Source organism: Nanorana parkeri, unplaced genomic scaffold (assembly GCF_000935625.1).
Source record: "Nanorana parkeri isolate BGI_ZX_2015 unplaced genomic scaffold, ASM93562v1 scaffold1274, whole genome shotgun sequence".
NCBI lineage: Eukaryota > Metazoa > Chordata > Amphibia > Anura > Dicroglossidae > Nanorana > Nanorana parkeri.
In genome coordinates this window covers 402,663-423,854 of record NW_017307542.1, presented here as the reverse complement: position 1 = coordinate 423,854, position 21,192 = coordinate 402,663, and the positions used below count along the sequence as shown (strand labels likewise).

Below are 21,192 nucleotides of genomic sequence, written 5' to 3'. Positions count from 1 at the left end.
AAAACAGGTAAAATGCAAAGGAGGTGAATACTTTTGCAAGCCACTGTACATTAGGCTGATCTCTTTTGAATGTTTATTTAACCTCTCAATGTAGCCTTTTAAAAAAAACAATATCACGTCATTTTAGCGCGCCTCAATCACACCTTAAAGAGGAACTTTACCCATATCTTTGAAATGACAACAAATACACCTTAAGGCCCCGTTCACACAAGGGCGGTTCAATTGCGTGGATTTATCCGCGCTGAACCGCCGACATTAACGATCCCATACATTCCTATGGGATCTGCTCCGTGCGATATGAACCGCCTGTCGTGGAAATGCTCCCCCAGCCTTTTTCCTGATCCATACAGATTTTAATGGAAACGTGCTGATCAGCACTGAAATGCAAATAAAAACATCCAAAACCGCCCTTTTAAAATCTGCGCTGGGACGCATGCGCCCTGGTGTGAATGGGGCCTTAGAAATGATGCCAATCTACAAACAGATACTCATTGCTAATGGGCAGTTTTTTTTCTTTGCATACCTTATTTTTCTCTCCATTCTTCTTACAGTGGCCATTTTTACTAAGAGCAGATAAAATATATCTCCCTTTACATCCTGTAATTCTGGGCACATGTGACTAGGACATGTGACCATGCACATCATCTCAGGGGAGGAAAATGCCTTTCGCTGAGATCTCCTGAGATTACAGATGAGATTTCTCAGAAATGCTCTGCTGATGTAAGCTTCCCAGGATGCCCAGTAGGATCCAGAAGTGGAAAAACAATTGTATGTTTAACCTATGAATGTAAGAGGATTTCATATCAGCATGTAGAACTGCATGCTGAGGTGATTTTTTGTAAAAGGGGGTAAAGGTGGCCTTGAATTCAAAAAACAGAAGATCTGCTGTTTTCTGGGGAACTTGTAAATGTAACTATGCCTTAGCTGCACCCTGACATTTCTACTTTTTGTTTTGAATTCTTCCTGAAAATATTTTATAAATGTCATTGTTTTAAAAAAACAAATTGTGTAGCGCCATGGCATAAGTTATGTGACCTTTACCAGCGGATGCACTCCGGGGATTTTTATACTAGCTGATTTCTGCTTTTTTTTTTTATAGCTGGTCAGTCTTGTAAATTCTCCATTATTATCTCCAAAAGAGTTTTGGTTTGTGATATCCTGATTATTCACTTGCTTGCTGTGCTCTCTTCTTCATTCAAACACTTTTTAGAGGTTTCTATGGCAGCAATAATTACAGTTATGCGCAGTTATCACAGAAACCTGAAAACAATGTGGAATTTAAAAAAAAAAAAAAAAACACGTGTAAGAAACCTTTCTGATATGTCCATAGTGAGCTGGCATCCATTGCCAGGAAGAGGATGATGGCCACTAATGACAAGCACAAGTGGTATCGTGCAGATGCAGCAAGCACTGTGCCAGATACATACAAAAGAAGAAAATGTAAATAAAACAAAAATGTATGATTATTTTGTTTAGTTTAATCTTTTTTTTTTTTTAAAAGGAAAAGGAAAGAGGCAGATGTGCCTACATAGTCTGCCAACAGTCTCCTTTATGTGTCTGTTTGGTGATAATTATGCTAACATTGGTTTGATATGACAAAATCCAGTGTCAAAATCACATTGAAAATTAAAAGTGACTGACCAGGGAAACCTAACCAGTTGGAATGGTCTTTTATCTGGACTGATATGGCCATCTGATATGGACAGATAGTTCACACAGGGAACAGACATATAATGTTTCTAGGCACAATTAAATACTTGTACATTGGACTGCCCAAACTAATTAACCCTACTGAGTGGTAGAGACCTGCGCAGATCTTATTTACCTATTGCAATTTTTGTTTTGCTATACTCGCAAAGTTCCAGTCCATTCACAAAGGGAAATTACCTTGCACTACACAGACCACACAGAGGTCCTCACAAATATTGAATATATAAGTACTGTTTGCACCTAACTCGTGATATAAGAAATACCCAATGCAATTTCAGGGCAAAAAAACCCACTTACTGTTTGCAGAGTCCCATACCATTTCTCACCTAACAATACAGTAGCTGTGAAAAGAGGCTGTTGTAAACTCTTTGTTGCTTCCTTTCTTAGGTCACTCATCTCTAGCCATCCATAGAAAGCAGCTGTGAAAACTATGTGCTACCACCTTTACCCATTCTTGGCCCATTGGCGAGAATTATTCTTTTTTTCTATGGGTTGACCTCAGCCAATAGAAAAAAAAAATATTATATAAAATTCTATCCAAATGGGAAAGTAGGGATGTCACTGTATTCATGCAGAATAAAATCAGACACTTGAAGGAAAAGTTGATTTTTACATGGTTGCTGCACTAGGGATTGTTAAAGAGGTGAAACACGAGCTTGCAACCTAAAATTTTACCTGGCTACCAAAAATTTAGGTCGTTATCAAATGAAGTACTAGATGAGATCATTAAACAACAACATTTGTATCCAGCCTATTTGATTTATTATCATACTAAGAGGATACTCATGATCAGAGGAAGGAAACAGCCACACTTATGACCCTATTCACACTGCATACAAGCAACCAAGAGCAGATGAGGAGCTGGGGAACTACAGATCTATCTTTATGAAGAATTGTGAATTGTGCTGTAGAAGAAATTCAATAATATAAGCAGTCCCAAAAAGAATTACAGCTTTTCACAGGCTGTCTGATGTACAAGGATGATATACTCTATTTGTATACTCTGTAGTACAAAAGTCTACACCGTATTCTCACACAGACTTATCAAATTTTACATCACACTCCCATGCCAAATATATTTTATACTGTGTTATGAATTGACAAAGTACTTTATTATGGGTCATGATACATTAAAAGTACATATCACAGGTGTTCCACTTACAAAGTTTATTGCCTTCTCTGTCATAACCGTGAAGATAAGTAGCACCGACTTCAAAACACCATCTGGGAATAATGGATTCACTTAGATCTGTAAAATATTGAAGAAAATCTTCTGTAAGTAATGAGAGATTTAATACTAGCCACCCAGTCCTAAATCCTAACCACAGGACGTTTCAGAAGCGATGAGAAATCTTTCTGTTGGAGACACAAACAAAAAACAAAAAAACTTTTACAGTAAAATAATGAGAGTTAGAACCTTTTTTTGGGTTATTGTTAATGCTGTGTCTTCTTGTTCACCTGCTGTCACAGGGACTGAAAGTGAGATTGAAATGTTTTTAAAGCTACACATTTTTATTTATTTTTTTTACATTTTTAAAGTTTGAGAAGAGGAGGGTTTAAAATCCGGTCAGACGGTAGAAGGTGAGAAACCCCTCTTAGACAGTTGTCACTGGATCAGGTGTCCCCACTGGAAGACTTGCTCTCCATTCCTGTTCCTGGGACAGCTGTAAAATTTTGCATTCCTAACCACTTTCTGTCCTGGTGACAATGATCACCAGGACAAACTGAGGGGGTGAATCTCCCCAGCAGGAACAGAGATAGCAATTAAACCTTTCTAGCATTTTCAACCCTTCCACATTCTATCCGAAAACTAAAAAGATAGAAGTTTTGGCTTTAGATGCACTTTGAAGGACAATGGGCATAGCCACGCAAATAAGTATTTTATGTCCCAGCAGACAACTTCAGATTCTGAATTGCTGGAATATAGCACAAGTATGACATGACTATACAGCCACTCAACCTGCGCACAGCCATTTTCTGGAAGGCTTTTATACCTTGTACTAACAACGAAGCAAAGCAGCCTCAACATTTATGCTCAAGTCAGCATACATTTAGGTTGCATATGTGCTACTCCAGGCAACAACTGAAATTAATCTGTGAACTGTAAATGCTATCCATGAATAATCACAGCCTTCTGAATAGGGATGCATCAATACCAAATACCGTACTCGGTACAAGTACAGATACTTTTCCAGCTCAAAGACCAGACTAGAGAAAAATTCAAAAGTTAGGAGGCAGCTGTCATTTGTAAGGAGCACACTGAGCTCCTGGGATTTGTACATCTCCGTTTTAATGTATGATTTTCTTTTTATAAATATATATTCGGGATGCACCAATACCTTTTTCGCAAGTACAAGTACTGATACTAGCCCAAGTACTTACAAGTACTGATACATTCTTGTTTATTGCCAGGTGACAGTTTTTCTAAAACAATATTGACTAATTATTTTAGGACAGTGGTGGAGCGCCAGAGCCAGGTCCCAGCTGCAACCCCGGTAGTTCTCATGAAAATGCCAAGTATTGGCACTGGTATCTGAAAAGTATTGGTGCATCCCTACTTCTGAATATACACTCAGTGTGTCCTTATCTGAGTTAGATGTCATCCACTGAAGCCACATCCTGTCCCTCAATTTGTGGTGCTTGGCAAGCCTGCTGTGGGCGGAGGTGAGAATACCTAGACTGAACACTTAAAAGCTTAGGCTCTAGATGATTTTAATTAATAGGGGGAAAAAGTGCTCAGTGCCATTTATAAAACTTCCAGCTATTTCTGGATATAAAACATATGCTCCAGACAGGCAGCATGTAAACATCTGAGTTTATTTTCAATTTTACCTGGAGACTACCTTTAACTCTACCTTAAGCCGCTCACAACAGCTGCTCAAACTGGTGCTAATATAGGAAAACAATCAGGCTTGAACAACTGAACAGTGGGTCTGTGAAGGTTCTCATTCATCCAGGTCATGGTATATCTGTAAAAAATAAATCAAGGCAACTGGACTTGCTGTATTTGTCTTGAAGACGTTTTGCATCCGACCAGCTTTCTCAATTCAGAATTGAGAAAGCTAGGTGGATGACCAGCGAAAAGTCTAGGTATTCTCACCTCCGCCCACAGCAGGCTTGCCAAGCACCACAAATTGAGGGACAGGATGTGGCTTCAGTGGATGACATCTAACTCAGATAAGGACACACTGAGTGTATATTCAGAAGTAGGGATGCACCAATACTTTTCAGATACCAGTGCCAATACTTGGCATTTTCATGAGAACTACCGGGGTTGCAGCTGGGACCTGGCTCTGGCGCTCCACCACTGTCCTAAAATAGTCAATATTGTTTTAGAAAAACTGTCACCTGGCAATAAATCTACCTGATCAGAGAATAAAACTTGAAATCCAGAAATAATTCCAATATCAAATATTGTAGAGAAGGTACCATATATAATATTTTATAGAGGATTCTGTTGAGCAAGGATATGTAAAGGTTAATAAAAATAATAAAAGGCAGAATGCCTGGCTCTTGAAATATTCCTTGCGCCTGTTTAACAGAAAAAGTATGCATTTAATGATTAATACCAGCAGGGAATTAGGTTTTCTCTTGTGAGCACCCCAGTAAAGCAAGCATAAATCAGAAGACTTTAATATTATAAATTCTGCTGTCCTGTCATTCCAGTTTGCTGAAATATTGATTTTATCTCTTAGAGGTACATGTTTTCTACAGATTGATTCTGACTTCACATATCTCATTAGATTAGATGTAGTCAACATGCGGTACAACTAAAGAGATATTTATCAGTGTAGTATGCTGGACTTAATGTTACACCGTAATGCACACACCAACCAAATATCTGCACACTGTCACAGTACAACAGTGGTATGAAACCAAAATATATGAATTGTCAGAGGACATTCTTTCAAGCAATGTTAAACAGCAGCAGGATGGAGAATCCACTGTTTTATCTCTCTATTCTCTAGAAATGCTTTGGATAGCAGCTGTGAAAACTCAGACTCGAAAGTAAAGTCGGTTTTAAGATGGACTGTCTGGATACAATGACATCCCTCTTTTTTTCTTATTGGCTTGAACCATTTTTTTTACTGCAGGAAGAGGTCAGCAAGTAGAAATAAATAATTAACTCCAGTCAATACAATAAAAAAAGGATGACGGAAGTTAAATTGATAAGCTTAAAGTATGTCATAATGTTTTTCAGTGCTTTTGATTGATATTAAAAAGAAAAAAATATGACAATTGACTGACAAGTATTATATTTTACCAAGGGAAGATTAAAAGGGATTGTGCATCCAAAATCGACATTGGCTTTCAAACAATATGAGGCAACTGCATCTCTGATCCACCCACCTACCATTGTAATTGACAAGAATATGTGTTCCCTCATGAATTTTCAGGTTATATATTACATACAATGCAGCAGGAGGACATGAGACCCAATGTCCTGGGAGAATGCAGAACTCAGTCATGGAGGTCTGACTGCATGATTCATCTCATCAACAACCACCAATAACCTACATGCCTTTTGATAAAAAGACCCAACAGCCAGTGAAAATTATTTTATTTACTTGATTTTGGTGCTTTTCTGTGTTTCTTCACATACACCAAGAACTAACAAAAATGTTGTTTTCGCTTACCATTAATAGCAATTTCTTTCCTCCATCTAAAGCTGTCATCAATCATCTTCAAAGCATCCTCAATCACGTTATGCCTCCACAGCAGATAGCTTTCCACCCAGCCATCATCCTTCTGAAGTCTGTCTACGTCGCGGCTATCATACTTACTGGAATTGTCTAGAAGCGAAACAATGATTTAGAAACATGTGAGCATAATTTTGCGGTTATAACACTATATCATTATTATTAACATGGTTGACAACTCTGCCAACATATGGAGACAATTTTTAAACTAAAATTTCAATCATTACCTTTTAGTGAAGGTTAAAAAATAAATTGAAAAATTGATCGATGGCTTTTCTCTAGTTTTATCAATTTTCCTTGAGGCAAAAGTGCAACAAGCACTTAGTAGAAACTGGGCTAAAGCGCTCCTGCCTCGGGAGACGAAGTCTATGAGGACTCCAGTTTCAACATAGTTCAAAGACGCCGTCTACAATTATTATAACAGGGGGAAAAATGGTTTTGTGCACATTTTGTTACAGCCAGGGCTTGAAAAAAAAAAAGGACCATTTCAAAAAGATCAAGTATATCTGAATATTTCACAGGAGTATAAGACATAAGTCTTATAAGTCTTCTATCCAGCATTCAGATGGTGCTTTAGGCTACCTTTCATGCTTTATTTACAAAGCCTTGTACAAATCCAGTCTACAGAGATCAAAAGTTCAAAATTAAATTTACATATACATTTATGCACACTCTGAGCAGTTACTAATTCCTTATCAGACAGCTGTCAGTGGTTTCAATGAGACACAGCCTGACTGAAACTTAAGTACCGTATGTAGCGCAGTGTTCTTTCACCAGCCTGTGCTGTGCTACCTCTTTAGCCAACTAACAGTGCTCTAGGAATCCAATGTCATGTATTTAAAGTGACTCGGTCAAGCAAATTATTATATCCGATTACTGATACATATTACAAAGCACTGTTTCTCTTAAACGCATAGGCATAAGTAGCATCATATTGACATACATTTGGAAGGATCTGCTGAGAACACTGACATCACTCCAGGAGGTATAACAGACTGCCAGATGAGCAACTCTAAGCCAACTGAACATACTGTGGGACATCTGCTAAGGTCTGACAGAATGCCTAATAGTGGCTCATTCTCACAAAATGCCAGGTGTCGAGAGCCAGGATCTAATATCCAGCTGAAATATGCTACAGATTTATCTTGGTACCTTGAATTGGTTCTGTGACAACTCTGATCATTGTGTATATGTTTTCTTTGTAGAAACAAAACCACATATAACTCCATATTTTAAAAAAAGTGGAGTCTTCTTAAAACACAATAACCACTAAAATTACACGGTAAAAAAGCAATATAAAAAGACATAAGACCAAACTTTTAAGAACCAAAACCAGAATTTTTACTGTAAAACATTTTGTACAGTAAAAGGTTGCCAAATTTAAAGTCATCTGACCTACTCAAGAGAAAGTTATTCATGCCAAGCTAGAGCATGACTTGGCAAGCAGCTGACGAGAGAACACTGCTATTGAATAGTTAAATAAGGACACTACGATGCCTGTTGGCTATTATCAAGTTGCTATGATTAACATTAATAAATGTCAAAAGTTGATCAGATGTAAAGATCTTTAGGTGCAGGGACACATGTTGCTACAGTTTGCTGGTTTCCGGAATACTAATCTCCTTGAAAAGCACTGCAATCATTCTCACATCAGAAGTTTAAAATAGTAGCAAAAACAGGATTTTTTGGACTTGCCATAAAACACGTTTCTTGGAGTTTATTAAGGGACACAGGATTCACTTATTCAGAGACAATTGTTATACTGTTGCCTACAAGATGATTTGGATGCTGACAACAAAGTAAACAACTAAGTAAGCCAATGGTCAGCCAGGTATAACCCCTCCCACTCCCAGCATGCTTAACCTTTGTAGAAAGTAGTACTAGGGGCAAATCACAAAAAATAGAGGGGTGGGACCTGTTCCCCTTAAGAAACTCAAAGAAAGGGATATTACAGTAACTACAAAAATTATGTTTTCTTTCATTAAGGGACACAAGATTCACTTACACAGAGACAACCGGGATGTAGTCCAAAAGCAGTCCAACTGAGGGAGTGGGCAACAGTAACAGGCCGACAGAAGTTCAAAGACAAGCCCTGAATATCCACCTGGCAAAACCTAGGGAATATGTGAACAGGAGACCAGATGGCAGCCTTGAAAATCTGGGAAATAGTTGCCTGATGACAACAAGCCCAACAAACAGTTCTAGGCTTAGTAGAGTGCACTTTGACAGGAAAAAGACATTGTCTTTAAGACCATAAGCTTAAGCTCGTATGATGATCTGTCTGAGCCACAGAGAAATGGTCAGGTGAGAAGCTGGTTTCCCTTCATGGGAAGCATCAGGCATAACAAAACAAAAAAAAATATTTCTATTGGAAGCAGTTGCTAAGAGGTAAACCCCCACAGCATGAACTACATCCAAGCAGTGAAGAGGAATTTCCTTCTGGACCGTGTATGGGAGCTGGACAAAGACGGAAGAACAATGTTCTGGTTAAAGAGAAATCCACTAGGAAGGAAGGAGGCTCTAAACCTCAACACCACCTTATTCTTGCATATGACCACCAGAAAGGGTTCTTTACAGCCGAAGGCCACTAGCTCAAACACACGGCTGTCAAAGGTGATGCTATCTCTGATAAGTTCAAAAAGCGGTCTTTAAAAGAGCCATCAGAACCAGATTCAATTCCCACAGAGTCACAGCTGGTTGTACAGGACCTACACAGTAGACACCCTGTACAAATGTCTAAACAAATGTTTGAGAGGTTAGTGATCATTTCAATAAGATCCCAGGGGCCGAGTTTTGTCCTTTGAGAATACCCAGGGGCAAATGCTGATACATTCTTGAAATCCGAAGCTCAGAATTCTTCCCACAGAGTATTTCCTGGTATACAAACTTGTTTCTTTCTGCGGAACAGGCAAATATGCAAATTCCATGTGAGATAGTAGACCTTGCAGGAGGTAGATTTCATAGCTTTTAATAGCATGGTGATTACTGAAGCAGAGACTCCTGTCTCTCAAGACCTGGGCTTCAACAATCATGCCGTTAAAGCCAGCAAACATGAAGGGTGGTAAACCAGTCCTTGGGATAGGAGATCCAGTTGATCTAAAGAGCCCAAAGAGTGTCTTTCAGAAGTTTGATCAAGTCAAAATACCACATCTGCCCGGGCTAGTTTAGTTTGGAGCAATGAGGATCACCAGAACACCCTCCATCTCGATCCTGTGGAACAGACAAGCCAGGCATTTCAAAGAGCGAAAAGCATAGATCAGGCGGTATTGATTCTACAGAATCATTAGCGCATCCACTGCATCTGCCAGAGGATCTCTGCATCTGGAGACAAGTCCAGTTTTTGTTGAACCTGGTCTATAACCTGGTTTGCCTGGTCCAGGCGGTGCCAGCTTAGGTAGTCTACACGACAATTGTTCATGTCTGGAATGTGAATGGTCAACAAGGCTGGAACAAGGCTGGTAACCAAATCCCCTGCACCAACAAAGTGTCTAGGGCTCCTACCTAGCCCTTCATGCTGGCAACTTTTGTTAGTATTTTCCAAGAGAGCAGGAGAAAGGATTTCCCCAACTCAAGAACTGGATTCCTAAGCCACCAGAAAAGAGATCAGTGTCAAGCAAGCCAGTTTGTCTGGATACTTACTGAGCAAATGCAACTGCCTCGAAAGAAGCTGCCATCAAGCGATAGGGTAAACTAAAGGTTCATCCTCCGCCTGCTTTCCTGCCCCAGCCCTGCCTAGGGGCCGGCTCCGGGACACCCTCCAAAAGGGGCTTATAAAATAATTTGTGTTGGCAACTAGAGTGGCTCTTGGTTTAAACATCATCGAGGAACTAGAGGTCTGGACATCGCAGAAGAGTTCCCCTTTAATCTTTGGACATTATCTGCTGGAATTCTGCTTGAAGAAGAGCCCTGCAGACTTCCACTTTTTTTTATGAACTTAAAGTCTCCTTGCCTCTGTGAAGAGCGCTACTGTATAGTGATCGGTATCACAGGCATTGTTTAAGTGTTTAAATTGTCGCAGCATTTGCTGTGCGCGGTTTGTGTTCCGAAAAACCCATGGTGGCAGTGGAAGTTTGGTGGGTAAAGGGTTAACTGCGGAGTTAACCAACCCTGGTGACGATCGCTCAGTCTGCTGACCTGAGATTGTGTCCTGCGAGCTGGAAAATCTCTGCACAGGGTGAGGCTGAGAGTGCATTTGCCACGTCCTTGTGACGCTCACGCTCGGTTCAGACTTGTGTATGGTAACGTGGGATTGACGTACAGCGGGTCTGGGCCGGGCGTACGTCACACATGGTATCAGCATGTAAATATAGTTCAAGCATTGTATATACAGACCTTGTAAATAATCCTGTGCAAATCTCTTTCTTGTGTCCTGAATTAGCTTCTCCTTTTCCTACAGAAGACAAATTATCACAATTATAATATGCATGTTATAAACAGGAAAAAAAAAAATCTTACAAATACAGATCAACACAAAAGTATTTTTCACACTGTACAACATAAAGCCTGCACATTAAATAAGTCTACCATTGACAGCCTAAGAGGTAGCCCATAATAGTAAATGCAGCAAGGGCACAGTACTGCAAACCACCCGCTAGCAACTCAGGGGAAGACAGCCAGAGCGGGGTGCGAGCTAGTTGCTTGAAAATGAGATAATGGATGATCCGAGATGCTATATTTTGGACTTGCATGTGGGGACAGAGAAGGGGGTGCCATTAGGCGCTCTAAAACCATTAGGCCACACCTGCAAATGTGTAAGGCATATTGTCTACTGGGTTTTGTCCATACAACGAATTCTTGATACTTGTAGTTGATATCGAGAAAATATCCAGAAAATATTGTGACAACATAATAAACTGCGGAGTAACCTAGCTGTCAATGTTTTCAATGATAGCAACTTCAATTATTACAATTAATCTGAAATTTAATTATTATGGTAATGCAACGTAACACACAGTATCAAGGGAGAACAGACTACTTAAGAATTCAAGAGGCACTCAGTCCAAACTACGTGCCATAAAGCAATTTTAAAAAGCCAGGAACATGTGACAAAAGAAAAACCCTAAATCACACTACAAAGTAAATGATCTGTTCTACAATATTATCATTGACTTTCTTGGTATAGATCAGGGCTGTCCAACTTGTGGCCAGCATGTCGCATGCATTCCATTAAGAGTTTCTTTTGCAGCCTACGGGGTCCGAATTACAGTCAATAGAAAGTGGCAGCAGGTTGTCGAATGCTGTCGTCACTCACTATCTGGTAGAGGAAACAGTTCAGGGGTGCACGTTTCTGGTAAAGTATAGAGAGACACCGGCACTCCAATAGTGATTCAAATATGTCTGTTTATTGACATATAAGCAACATAATGTGATGCACTTAATGCAACGTTTTGGGGTCACGCAAAATCCCCATGATCAGGCAAAACAAGTCATTTGCTTTGCCTGTTGAAGGGGATCCTGTGTGACACCATAACGTCGCATTAAGTGTATCGCATTATGCTACTTATACGTCAAATAACAGACATATTTGAATCACTATTGGAGTGCCGGTGTCTCTCTATACTTTACCAGATATTCTCCACGGTTGCCAACCGTAAACTACCGCAGCATCCACCCTTACTTCTTTGGAACGGCGTTTTTTGAGTGCGATGGGTTCATGGACTTGCGTTATCATTACCAGTGGTACCAATAAAGGGGGAAATGTATTGCTGCTACTGTGCTGCAACACACAATTGAGGAGCTTTGCAGCACGCTGCATTAGGCAGCCTGTTCAACACACAAAAAACTAGTTCAGGCTGCATTTTTTTTAAAACACAGCAAACAGGACACCGGTTTCTTATTACTGCTACTTAATCATCACAATTATGACAAATCACGGCTTGAATTATCTTGCTTTGCATGTAATGAGTCTATCTCATATATTAGTTTCACCAAGTGGCATTAGTGAAATAAATGAACTTTGCACGATATTCTAATTATTCGAGTTTCACCTGTATAATAATGTGGGAGGCAGACAGAGCAGCAATAAACAGGTGTACAGAGAGATTCTGGGGAATGAGCAGGCTACCTATGTTATATGTATCTCTTTTCCTGGTTTTATTACAATACCAATGGTAATCGCCTGGTATTTTTGAATTGGAAATTGTGAAAAAATGGTTAATTTAGCTGTGGTGGGCCAATTTCTATGTGCAACTTTCTAGTAGCAATCTGCAGCAGTTAAAAAAATGTTTGCTTGTTTTTCCTTAGTAATTTCTAGCTGGTAAAGAGGTACAAGCTATAGAAGCTGCCGATTCATCAGCAAACTCCAAACTCTGCAAAAAAATCAACGCCACCTGCAAGTTGCTGGAATCACCGCAGCGCAGACTATGATTTATTTAGGGCCCATTTACATCATGGCCTTGTGATACTTTATCACAACACGTGACACTGCACAATAAGGCTGGGGTTCACACCTATGCATACCGAATATGTGCATTTGACGTGCGTTTTTACCGAGGGCTATCCGGCTGTATCCTAATGGATACGCGTGGCAAATACGCCCCAAAGAAGCTCCTGTACTTCTTTGGGCGTAGGGTGTTTTCACAAGTCTGTAAATATGTCCTGCGTGCGCGGTCCCCAGTGAGCCTGTCTGTGCTCCTGTGTCCTTGAACTGTCATGTGGTGACATTTCGGAGTGTGATCATAAGACAAGGCTTTATCTATCCACAATAAAGCACTTTGCATTGCACTGGATCTAGTCAGAGCATTTCCAAAATATTATGCACCCGTTACTGAAAAGACCAGCACCTCAAATTGATGTTATAGAACAGATCTGGGCCACGTGTACCGTTTAAGATTATTTATTCTTAAGCTAAACACCATTTACATGGGGCACAAACCCTGGGTAATATGAGGAAACAACAACCCTTTCAAGCCACCGATGTGATTGCACTTTAGTGGTGACAGGTCCTCTTTGAGACATTAGGGGTCTATCACCTTTGCAGCTAACTGAAGCTCATCAAGCACAGCTCAGAAACTGGAATTCATCAAAATGACCAGTGAGGAGAACGGAAAGGAAAAGAAAAAAAAAAAAACCTATGCAAAGAATAAAAAGCCTGCAATGATCTATAGCAGGGTTAGCCCTACTCTGGCACTCCAGCTGTGGTGAAACTACGAATTGCATCATGCCCCTGCCTTTGGGAGTCATACCTGTGACTGTCAGAGTTTTGAAGTGCCTCGTGGGATATTTCTAAGGGTGCCTTTCTTGTCATTTTTAAGGGTTACACCCACATTGCAAGGGCTAAGCAAAACCCCGAGAATTTTTATAATTAACCCTTTGCAGTGGGGCTACCCCTGCACTGCCGTCTTCTGGAATGTCTCTCCCCCTCCTCTGCAGCGGTCTAAGGTGCAGTAAATCTTCACATCTATACACTGTGCATAGACTTGAGGGGACAGGCTGGAGGGAGCACTGTGACAGCTGGCTGGCTCGGAGCTTCAGGTGAGTATATCTTTGCTATTTTAGCACCTAGACACAAACGGACACTTAACGCTTGCAGTGCAGGGATAGCCCCACTGCAAGGGTTAATTAAAAAAATTCCGGAGTCCTTCTTTAAGTGCTCGTTTTCTTTTAAGTGCGAAAATAACAACATTATACCCACCTGAACCTGGCAGCCGGCTGGCTGCTAGACTAGTCCCTTCGGCCTGTCTCTTCAGGTGCCCATACACTGCTCGATTCTCGTACGAGAATCGCGGGAAATCCCGCGATCGTACGAGAATCGAGCAGTGTGAACGAAGACGTGCGACCGTACTGTACGGTCGCACGTCTTTTGTCTAAGGAGCATGCTAGAAAACCAGCCGAAAATCGTACGATTTTCAGCTGGTTTGAACGGTGCTCGGGAGACAAATGCCGAACGGGCCGGTGTGCGCACATGCACACTGCCCGTTCAGCATTGCGGTCATCGGAAGGGGGCGGGCTTGCGATGATCGAGAGTACGATTTGCCTGTCCAAGATGGGCAGATCGTACATTTTTTAAATCACTTTACAACCATCGCAAGACTAAGGTCTTGCGATGGTTGTACAGTGTATGGCCACCTTTCCTCTGCTCCAGCGATGTTATGTCCCTTGGCATCCTCACAGCCAATACACTGCGTATTGGATGTGACAATTCATGGGTTCCTAGACTGCTTGAGTGGAGGGGGGAGAGAGATTGGATAGACTGGTCTAAGAGCCAGCCGGCTCCGAGGATCTGGCGAGTATAACTTTGTTATTTTCCACCGAGACAAAAATAAGCACTTAAACTAGGGATGCACAGAAACCAGCATTGGTATCAGTGCGGATACTGGGAATTTTCACTGCAGCCTTGTAGGGAACTTGCGGTGTCTGTTTGCAGTGCCAGTCTGACTGAACATCTCCTAGTCTTCCTTCCCACCACCCACACAGCCATGGTGACACCCGGCACAGAACTGGGGAGACCCGCACAGGTCAGAGCCCATGTTATTCTGCATTGCAATATAATGAATTGCTCGGTTTTGTAGTCCTCTATAGTTGGTGGTATCCTGCATTGCTATATAATGTATTGCTGGGATTTGCAGTTCTCTATAGTTGGTGGTATCGTGCATTACTGTATAAGCTATTGCTGGGTTTTGTAGTCTTCTATAGCTGGTGGAATTCTGCATTGCTATATAATGTATTGCCGAGATTTGTAGTCCGTATACAGCTTGAAGTTAGTGGCAGAACTACCAGGGTTACAGCTGCAACCGGGCCCTGGCGCTCCACCACCGTTCTAAAATCATTAGTCTGCACTGTTGTAGAAAAACTGTCACATGACATACCAAAGTAGGAGGTATCAGTAATTGGCATCGGCGAGTACTTGAGGAAAAGTATCGCTACTCGTACTCGGTCTGGAATTTTTTTTTTTATCAGTGCATCCCTACACTTAACCCTTGCAGTTCGGGGGTAGCACCACTGCAAGTGTCAAGAATTTTTTTTCTTCTTTAACAGAAATATTGAGGAGAAAGTAAAAATGTGAAAGTCCTATTAGAAATCAAGTTAAATATGGCAATGAATCAAAAAGAAGCACTCACTGTTTATGCACTCTACTTTCCCTTGCATCTACATATGCAATACAACTGTCCAATTCTGATACAGCAAGTCCTATCATTTATTAGATATACTCTGTACACAAGCCAACGCGTCTTCATATGTAGCTCATTTTCGAGGAACTCGGCTAATTCATTGTTGCTTTAGTTTTGGGTGAATAGCATTGCAACCCGTACGTATGTTTTCATTATGTACCAAGTCCAAATACTGTGTAACCTCTAATAACGTCAATGAACACGGAACGCCAGCTGAAGCTGGCAGAGAATGTGGGCACTGCTTAATTCCCATGGTAACAAGATTAAGTGCAAAACTGCAGGCACGGTCGTGTTGGTTTGCAGATATACAATAACTGAAGGTCATTTACATTTAGATTCAAACCAACTGATCCATGGCAAGTTATAAACCAATTTGTTGCCTCTCCAAGATCAACTTAAATAATGATAACTTAACTCTTTCCAACTTTCTTCCATGAAATATAAGACTAAAAAAAACCTGCTCTCCTCACCCAAAAAACTTTGGCTTCAGTTGCACTTTAGCCAGGTCTACATATGGACATGACAATTTAAAAAACAAAGTCAAGTATGTGCTCATATTTGGAACATTGAGTATGTGGAAAGGAGCGATGTCACTTGTGTGAAATGAAACCGCCGTCCCTTTAAAATGTCATCTATTTCCCATATTTATGCAGTGTTCATAAATTATTTTGTTTACACAGGTAACTGATGTGATCTTTACAGAATACACTTCTCTATTGACATGATGCCATGCCCAAGGGGGGCTAACAATCTAATGTGCACACACACATTACCTTGGCTTACAGAAAGAAACCACAACAACAAGAGGAAAACGTCGTCATCAACAGTGAGGTTGACTGGCTAAAGGAACAGAGACCGTTCACAGAGCTTAGTAAACATGGTGAAGCAGTATTCTCTGAAATTATCCAATCACATGCCAGCACAAATCATGTTATTTTTGTGCCCTTGCACATGATGGGTACTCAAAGTGGACACAGATTCAGCTTATTTACCAAGTTCAGAGAATGTTCCCTATTCTCATTGAACAGTCTCTACTCCTTTAGTATATTAACCCCAGTGGTGGGATAAAAGGTGGGAGAATCAAATGAGGAGCATCATATTTATTCTGGAAAGAAAATGGAAAATAGACTTGAAAGTAAACTGTCTTTAAAGATGCAAAAAAAATTATATATACAGTATCTCACAGATGTGGTGGCGGCATTCATTTTCTCTTTTTAAGCCAAGAACATTTTCAGCAAAAACAGCAAAATCACTTTCTCTTGCCAGGATTCCAGTGTACTTGTACCTGCCCGTATACACTGAACCAATATATCAAACAATCTTACAAGATTTCACAGCTACTATCTGTAAACTACAAAAGAACACCTCCCTATGTAATGAAGATGAGAAGTGAAAGACGGTTTAGTAGTCCAAATCTGGAGAACAGCCTAGGGACACTCATGGCTCCCTTCATATATACCATGGTGTGACAGAGGTTAGCTACCCTAGGACAGGAAGTGTGTTATCCACAAGATTACCAGGTGAAAAAAAAAAAGGAAGTGAAGCCTGAAAAGAAGGAAACGAATGCAACAACCAAATCTAAAGACAGCTTATAACCTGAAGTATGAATTTTTTGTTCTTAGGTTTAACTACACTTTTTACCCTAGGCAAAAAAAAAAGCACTTAACCCTTGCAGTGCGGGGGTAGCGCCACTGCAAGGGTTAATAACATTTCAGGTCACTGCACTCGAACTATAGTCCATTTTTTACCCTCTGAAAGACTTCATAGTCCAAAAGCAAGCATGTAATTCTCTAGCTATCAATGGTACATCAGAATAAAGGAAAGGAACACTTTATATAATGTGATTTCCAAATGATCAAATCTCTTACAAAGAGTTCCACAACATAAAATTATGAAGTCCAAGTTCTAAAGTTTTACAGTTATAAAGTGTTCCTTTCCTTTATTCAGATGAGAAAAATAAGAATAGCCCCATCCAAGCTGCAGCTACTCAGAGAGCTTGTAAATCTAAATTTACCTGGCTTACAGGGATTACATTATATAGGTCTTTTCTGCCATGTCTGTGGCTGGCTACCTAATAGCAGCAGCTTTTACTCATTTTAAAGTGACACTAAACTCAGGAGATAAAATCTTAAAAATACATTCAAGTACCTTAACTATTAACAACAATGTATCTTATTTGTGTGTCACTCGGCTGTAGCTCCTCAAATCATCTCTGAATTGGTGCCGACACTGTCCTTCCTTCTGGAGGGTGGCTACTTTTGTTCCCCATGATCCCTGTACAGTATGTGTTGTAAAGTACTCCAAGCTTCCTCCCATGATGGACTACAATCTCAATACAAATTAGTAACCAAACATGAGATTGTAGTCCATCACGGGAGTGAGCTTGGAGTGGTGGCTACTTTACAACACACACAGGGATCATGGGGAACAAAAGTAGCCACCCTCCAGAAGGAAGGACAGTGTCAGCACCAATTCAGAGATGGTTTGGGGATCTACAGCCGAGTGATACACAAATAAGATAAGTTTTTTGTTATTAAAGTACTTGATGGTTTTTTTCAGATTTAACTCCTGCGTTTAGTGCTACTTTAACTATGAATCAGTGGTGGCAGTACCATGGTTAATTTCCATTCTTTTACTCAAAGTCCAGCTTAAAAGACAACTATGGGATAACCTTTTTTTCCCCATAGTTCTCTTCAGGGTCACAGGAAGACATATACCCTGTTTCCCTGAAAATAAGACCTACCCCGAAATTAAGACCTAGTACCATTTTTGGGAATTGCTAAAATATAAGACCTACCCTGAAAATAAGACCTAGTTGCGACCTTTCCCAGGGCCGGTGGTGGCATAAGGGGGAACTTGAAGCGCCGCGGGAGAGAATCAGCGGTGCCAACGAAGCCAGCGCTAGAAGAAGCGAGGCGGCAGCGGAGGGAGCAGAGCCACATAAGCCGATGCTTCCTCTATAGCGCCGGCGCCTGTCGCAGGCGGAGTGATACCAAATGCACTCCGCCTCTGAAGAATTCGGACGGCAAGAGGTTAAAAAAAAAAAAATAAGACCTACCCTGAAAATAAGACCTAGTGTGTTTTTTTGAGCCAAAAAAAAATATAAGACAGTGTCTTATTTTCGGGGAAACACGATATCAACGTCCTCCCGTGACCCAAAACCCAATATATAGCATGCTAGTGCCCGCTATATACTGAGAATACCACAGCCGGGACGGATTCCGACAATACAGTCAAGATCCACCCTATCTAGAGGCAGTTGAGCCCGCCCCCTCCCCTGTCTGTTCCACCAGTCAGCTCTGGAGGATTGGAGAGGAGAGAGGAGTCCCCGCTCTCTGCAGCGAGATGATCAGGAAGTGAGCGAGTGATGGTATGTGTTCGCTCACCTCCCAATCAATAGAGCCGACGTGTCAATGTCACGTCAGATCTAACTATGGGGATGAGTGTAATTCACTCGACCCATAGTTCTCCTTTAAGTAAACAAACAATGTTTTCTTGTTTTGGATGGAGTATGGTGGTGAGTTTAGAAGTTTTTTTTAGGGGAAATGTTAGTAACCCCCATCAGCTTTTTATTGCTGTGCCTTCCTGTTCCAGCGACCCCAGTACCCCTCATTTCTGGTCTTTGCTTTTACAAAAAAAAAGCTAACTGTACATAATCCACATTTAAGTGACTTTTCAGAGTCACTAAGGTTTAGGTGCCCATACACTGTTCGAATTTTGGCCGGCTTTTGAGGAACCGGACAAAAATTTGCACAGTGTGTGCCACTGCCGCCACCCCTCGATCGGCATCCCTCAATCAGCTGATCGAAGGAGCCGGTCGGAAAATCTTCAATTGATCAGAGTTGGCAGCCAATGAGCTGCCCGATCTGGTCGGGTATTTCGACAGGTGGCGGCGGCACCTGTCAAAATACAATGTAAACATTGGGATTCCTCGATCGACACACTGTTAGTGTTAATGGACCAATCGGGTCAGTGTATGGCCAGCTTTTCTTGATCAAGTCAATCTAATCACTTTTGCCTGATGGAGTCTTCTCATTGGCTCCGAAACATTGCTCTTATGAGATTTTTAAAACTGCTGTGGACAAGCATTGTGGTGTGCGGACAATGTAAAATGTGTGTTCCGATTAATATTGAAGATGTCATCCATCATATTCATTGCCCTCTTATTGTGAATCAAAACACTGTTAAATGTACACCTGAAATTCCCCAGCTCGGCGTTCGATGGGCACCGAATGAGAAGAAATTTCCTCCTTTGCAATCTGTGACAACGCAGTCAAAAACAGAGATGGTTTAGCATGGAGCTGGACATTAAAAGTCTCCTATTTTCAACCCCATATCAAGCATGAAATCTGCCAAGAGATCCAATTATAGCCTTGATTTCCCTAGGAACCTCAACCAATATCCTGCTATAAGGCCATTCAGTGTGGCTCATCCCGGGCCCCTAAAATCATATGTGATCAATCCACCTAAAAACAGAGAAGTCTTTGCGACTTGAGGAACACAAATTATTGCTCATGGGGATTTAATAACGTATTGGAAACTCACCACATGATCTAGCCAATGCTCTGAGAAGAGTTAACCATCCTTGTACCATTCAAGTCTGTCAGGTGGGCGTCTAAACAGTGGCAGGTCCTAGTGCTACAAATGGCAGACTGAGAACTCCCAGACTACGAGTGTCCTAGGACTGTTCCCATTAATGCGGTGCAATTGTGCATTTAGCAGACAGTTCAGTTTTAAACCCTTGATAAACGGCGCAAGATCATCCATTGAACAGACATCGCTTGAGCCTAATTTATCTTTAATAAAAATTATCACCAAATGTATTTTTATTATTAAAATCCAGCCATCAACACAATGTTATTCCCGCCAGACGATTGCCCGCCTCTAACTAAACGACAATGCAATGCATGTGGTCCTGTGCGATGCAATCGCAAAAAATAGTGCATTTGCGGCTTTTTGCTATGGCGCTGCACTGGAACGCAGGGCATTGCTATACCACGCGTTCTGGTGTGGGCAATCGCAATGCGGGCGGGAGGCGTGGCTGCGGTGCCATTGACTTACATGGCATCACCATGCCCCCTGCCGCCTCAGAACGCAGGGAGGCTTGCTCTATGTCATCCAGTGCGTTCCGGCCACTAACTGTGCTGGAACACACTGGATATAGTATGAACAAGCCCTAAAGCCCGTGACACACTGCACACAATGCCGTGCAGAGCGAAGCAAAGCTGTCAGGCACGGAGTTTGGCGTGCAGTGTGTGAGTGCGAAACAACCGGCTGGACTTTATACGTGCGAGCTGATTGGCTGAAGATGACATTTTCCATCTCGGCACGCTCAGCTACGCGAGCTCTCGCAAGCTGACGTGCCGGAGAGAAAATGACATGCCACACTGCACGAGAAGGCAGCGCGCCACCACTCCGCTCTGCTTCGCGTGCAGTCTGTCACAGCCTTTATGCAGTGACACTGTAATGCCATCCAGTCCTAATGGCAGCCTAAAACACGCCAGGCAAAAGCACATGCGTTGTAGCACGCCAAAAGGCAGGGTAAAAAAGTATAATTCATTTTGGTGTGCATTTTTTTTTTTTTTTTAAAGGCAGCATACAATTCTTTTTTGCAGTTGCCACGCATGGGCTGCCCAAACGTGCCGCACCTTAACATGTTCAGGTGTTAACCA

The 21,192-nt window shown here is 41.4% G+C and overlaps 1 protein-coding gene across 1 annotated transcript in view; it reads right to left on the bottom strand.

Moving 5' to 3' along the window:
• The window catches only part of MOSPD2 (motile sperm domain containing 2), an 83,852-nt gene that overhangs the window by 47,786 nt on the left and 14,874 nt on the right, over positions 1 to 21,192 (bottom strand). The window contains exons 2-4 of the mRNA XM_018569012.1: positions 10,743 to 10,800; positions 6,348 to 6,503; positions 2,873 to 2,959 (exon numbers count right to left, since the gene is read on the bottom strand). Of these exons, the coding sequence (XP_018424514.1) occupies positions 2,873 to 2,959; positions 6,348 to 6,503; positions 10,743 to 10,800 (301 nt within the window). The remainder of the gene's footprint in view (positions 1 to 2,872; positions 2,960 to 6,347; positions 6,504 to 10,742; positions 10,801 to 21,192) is intronic.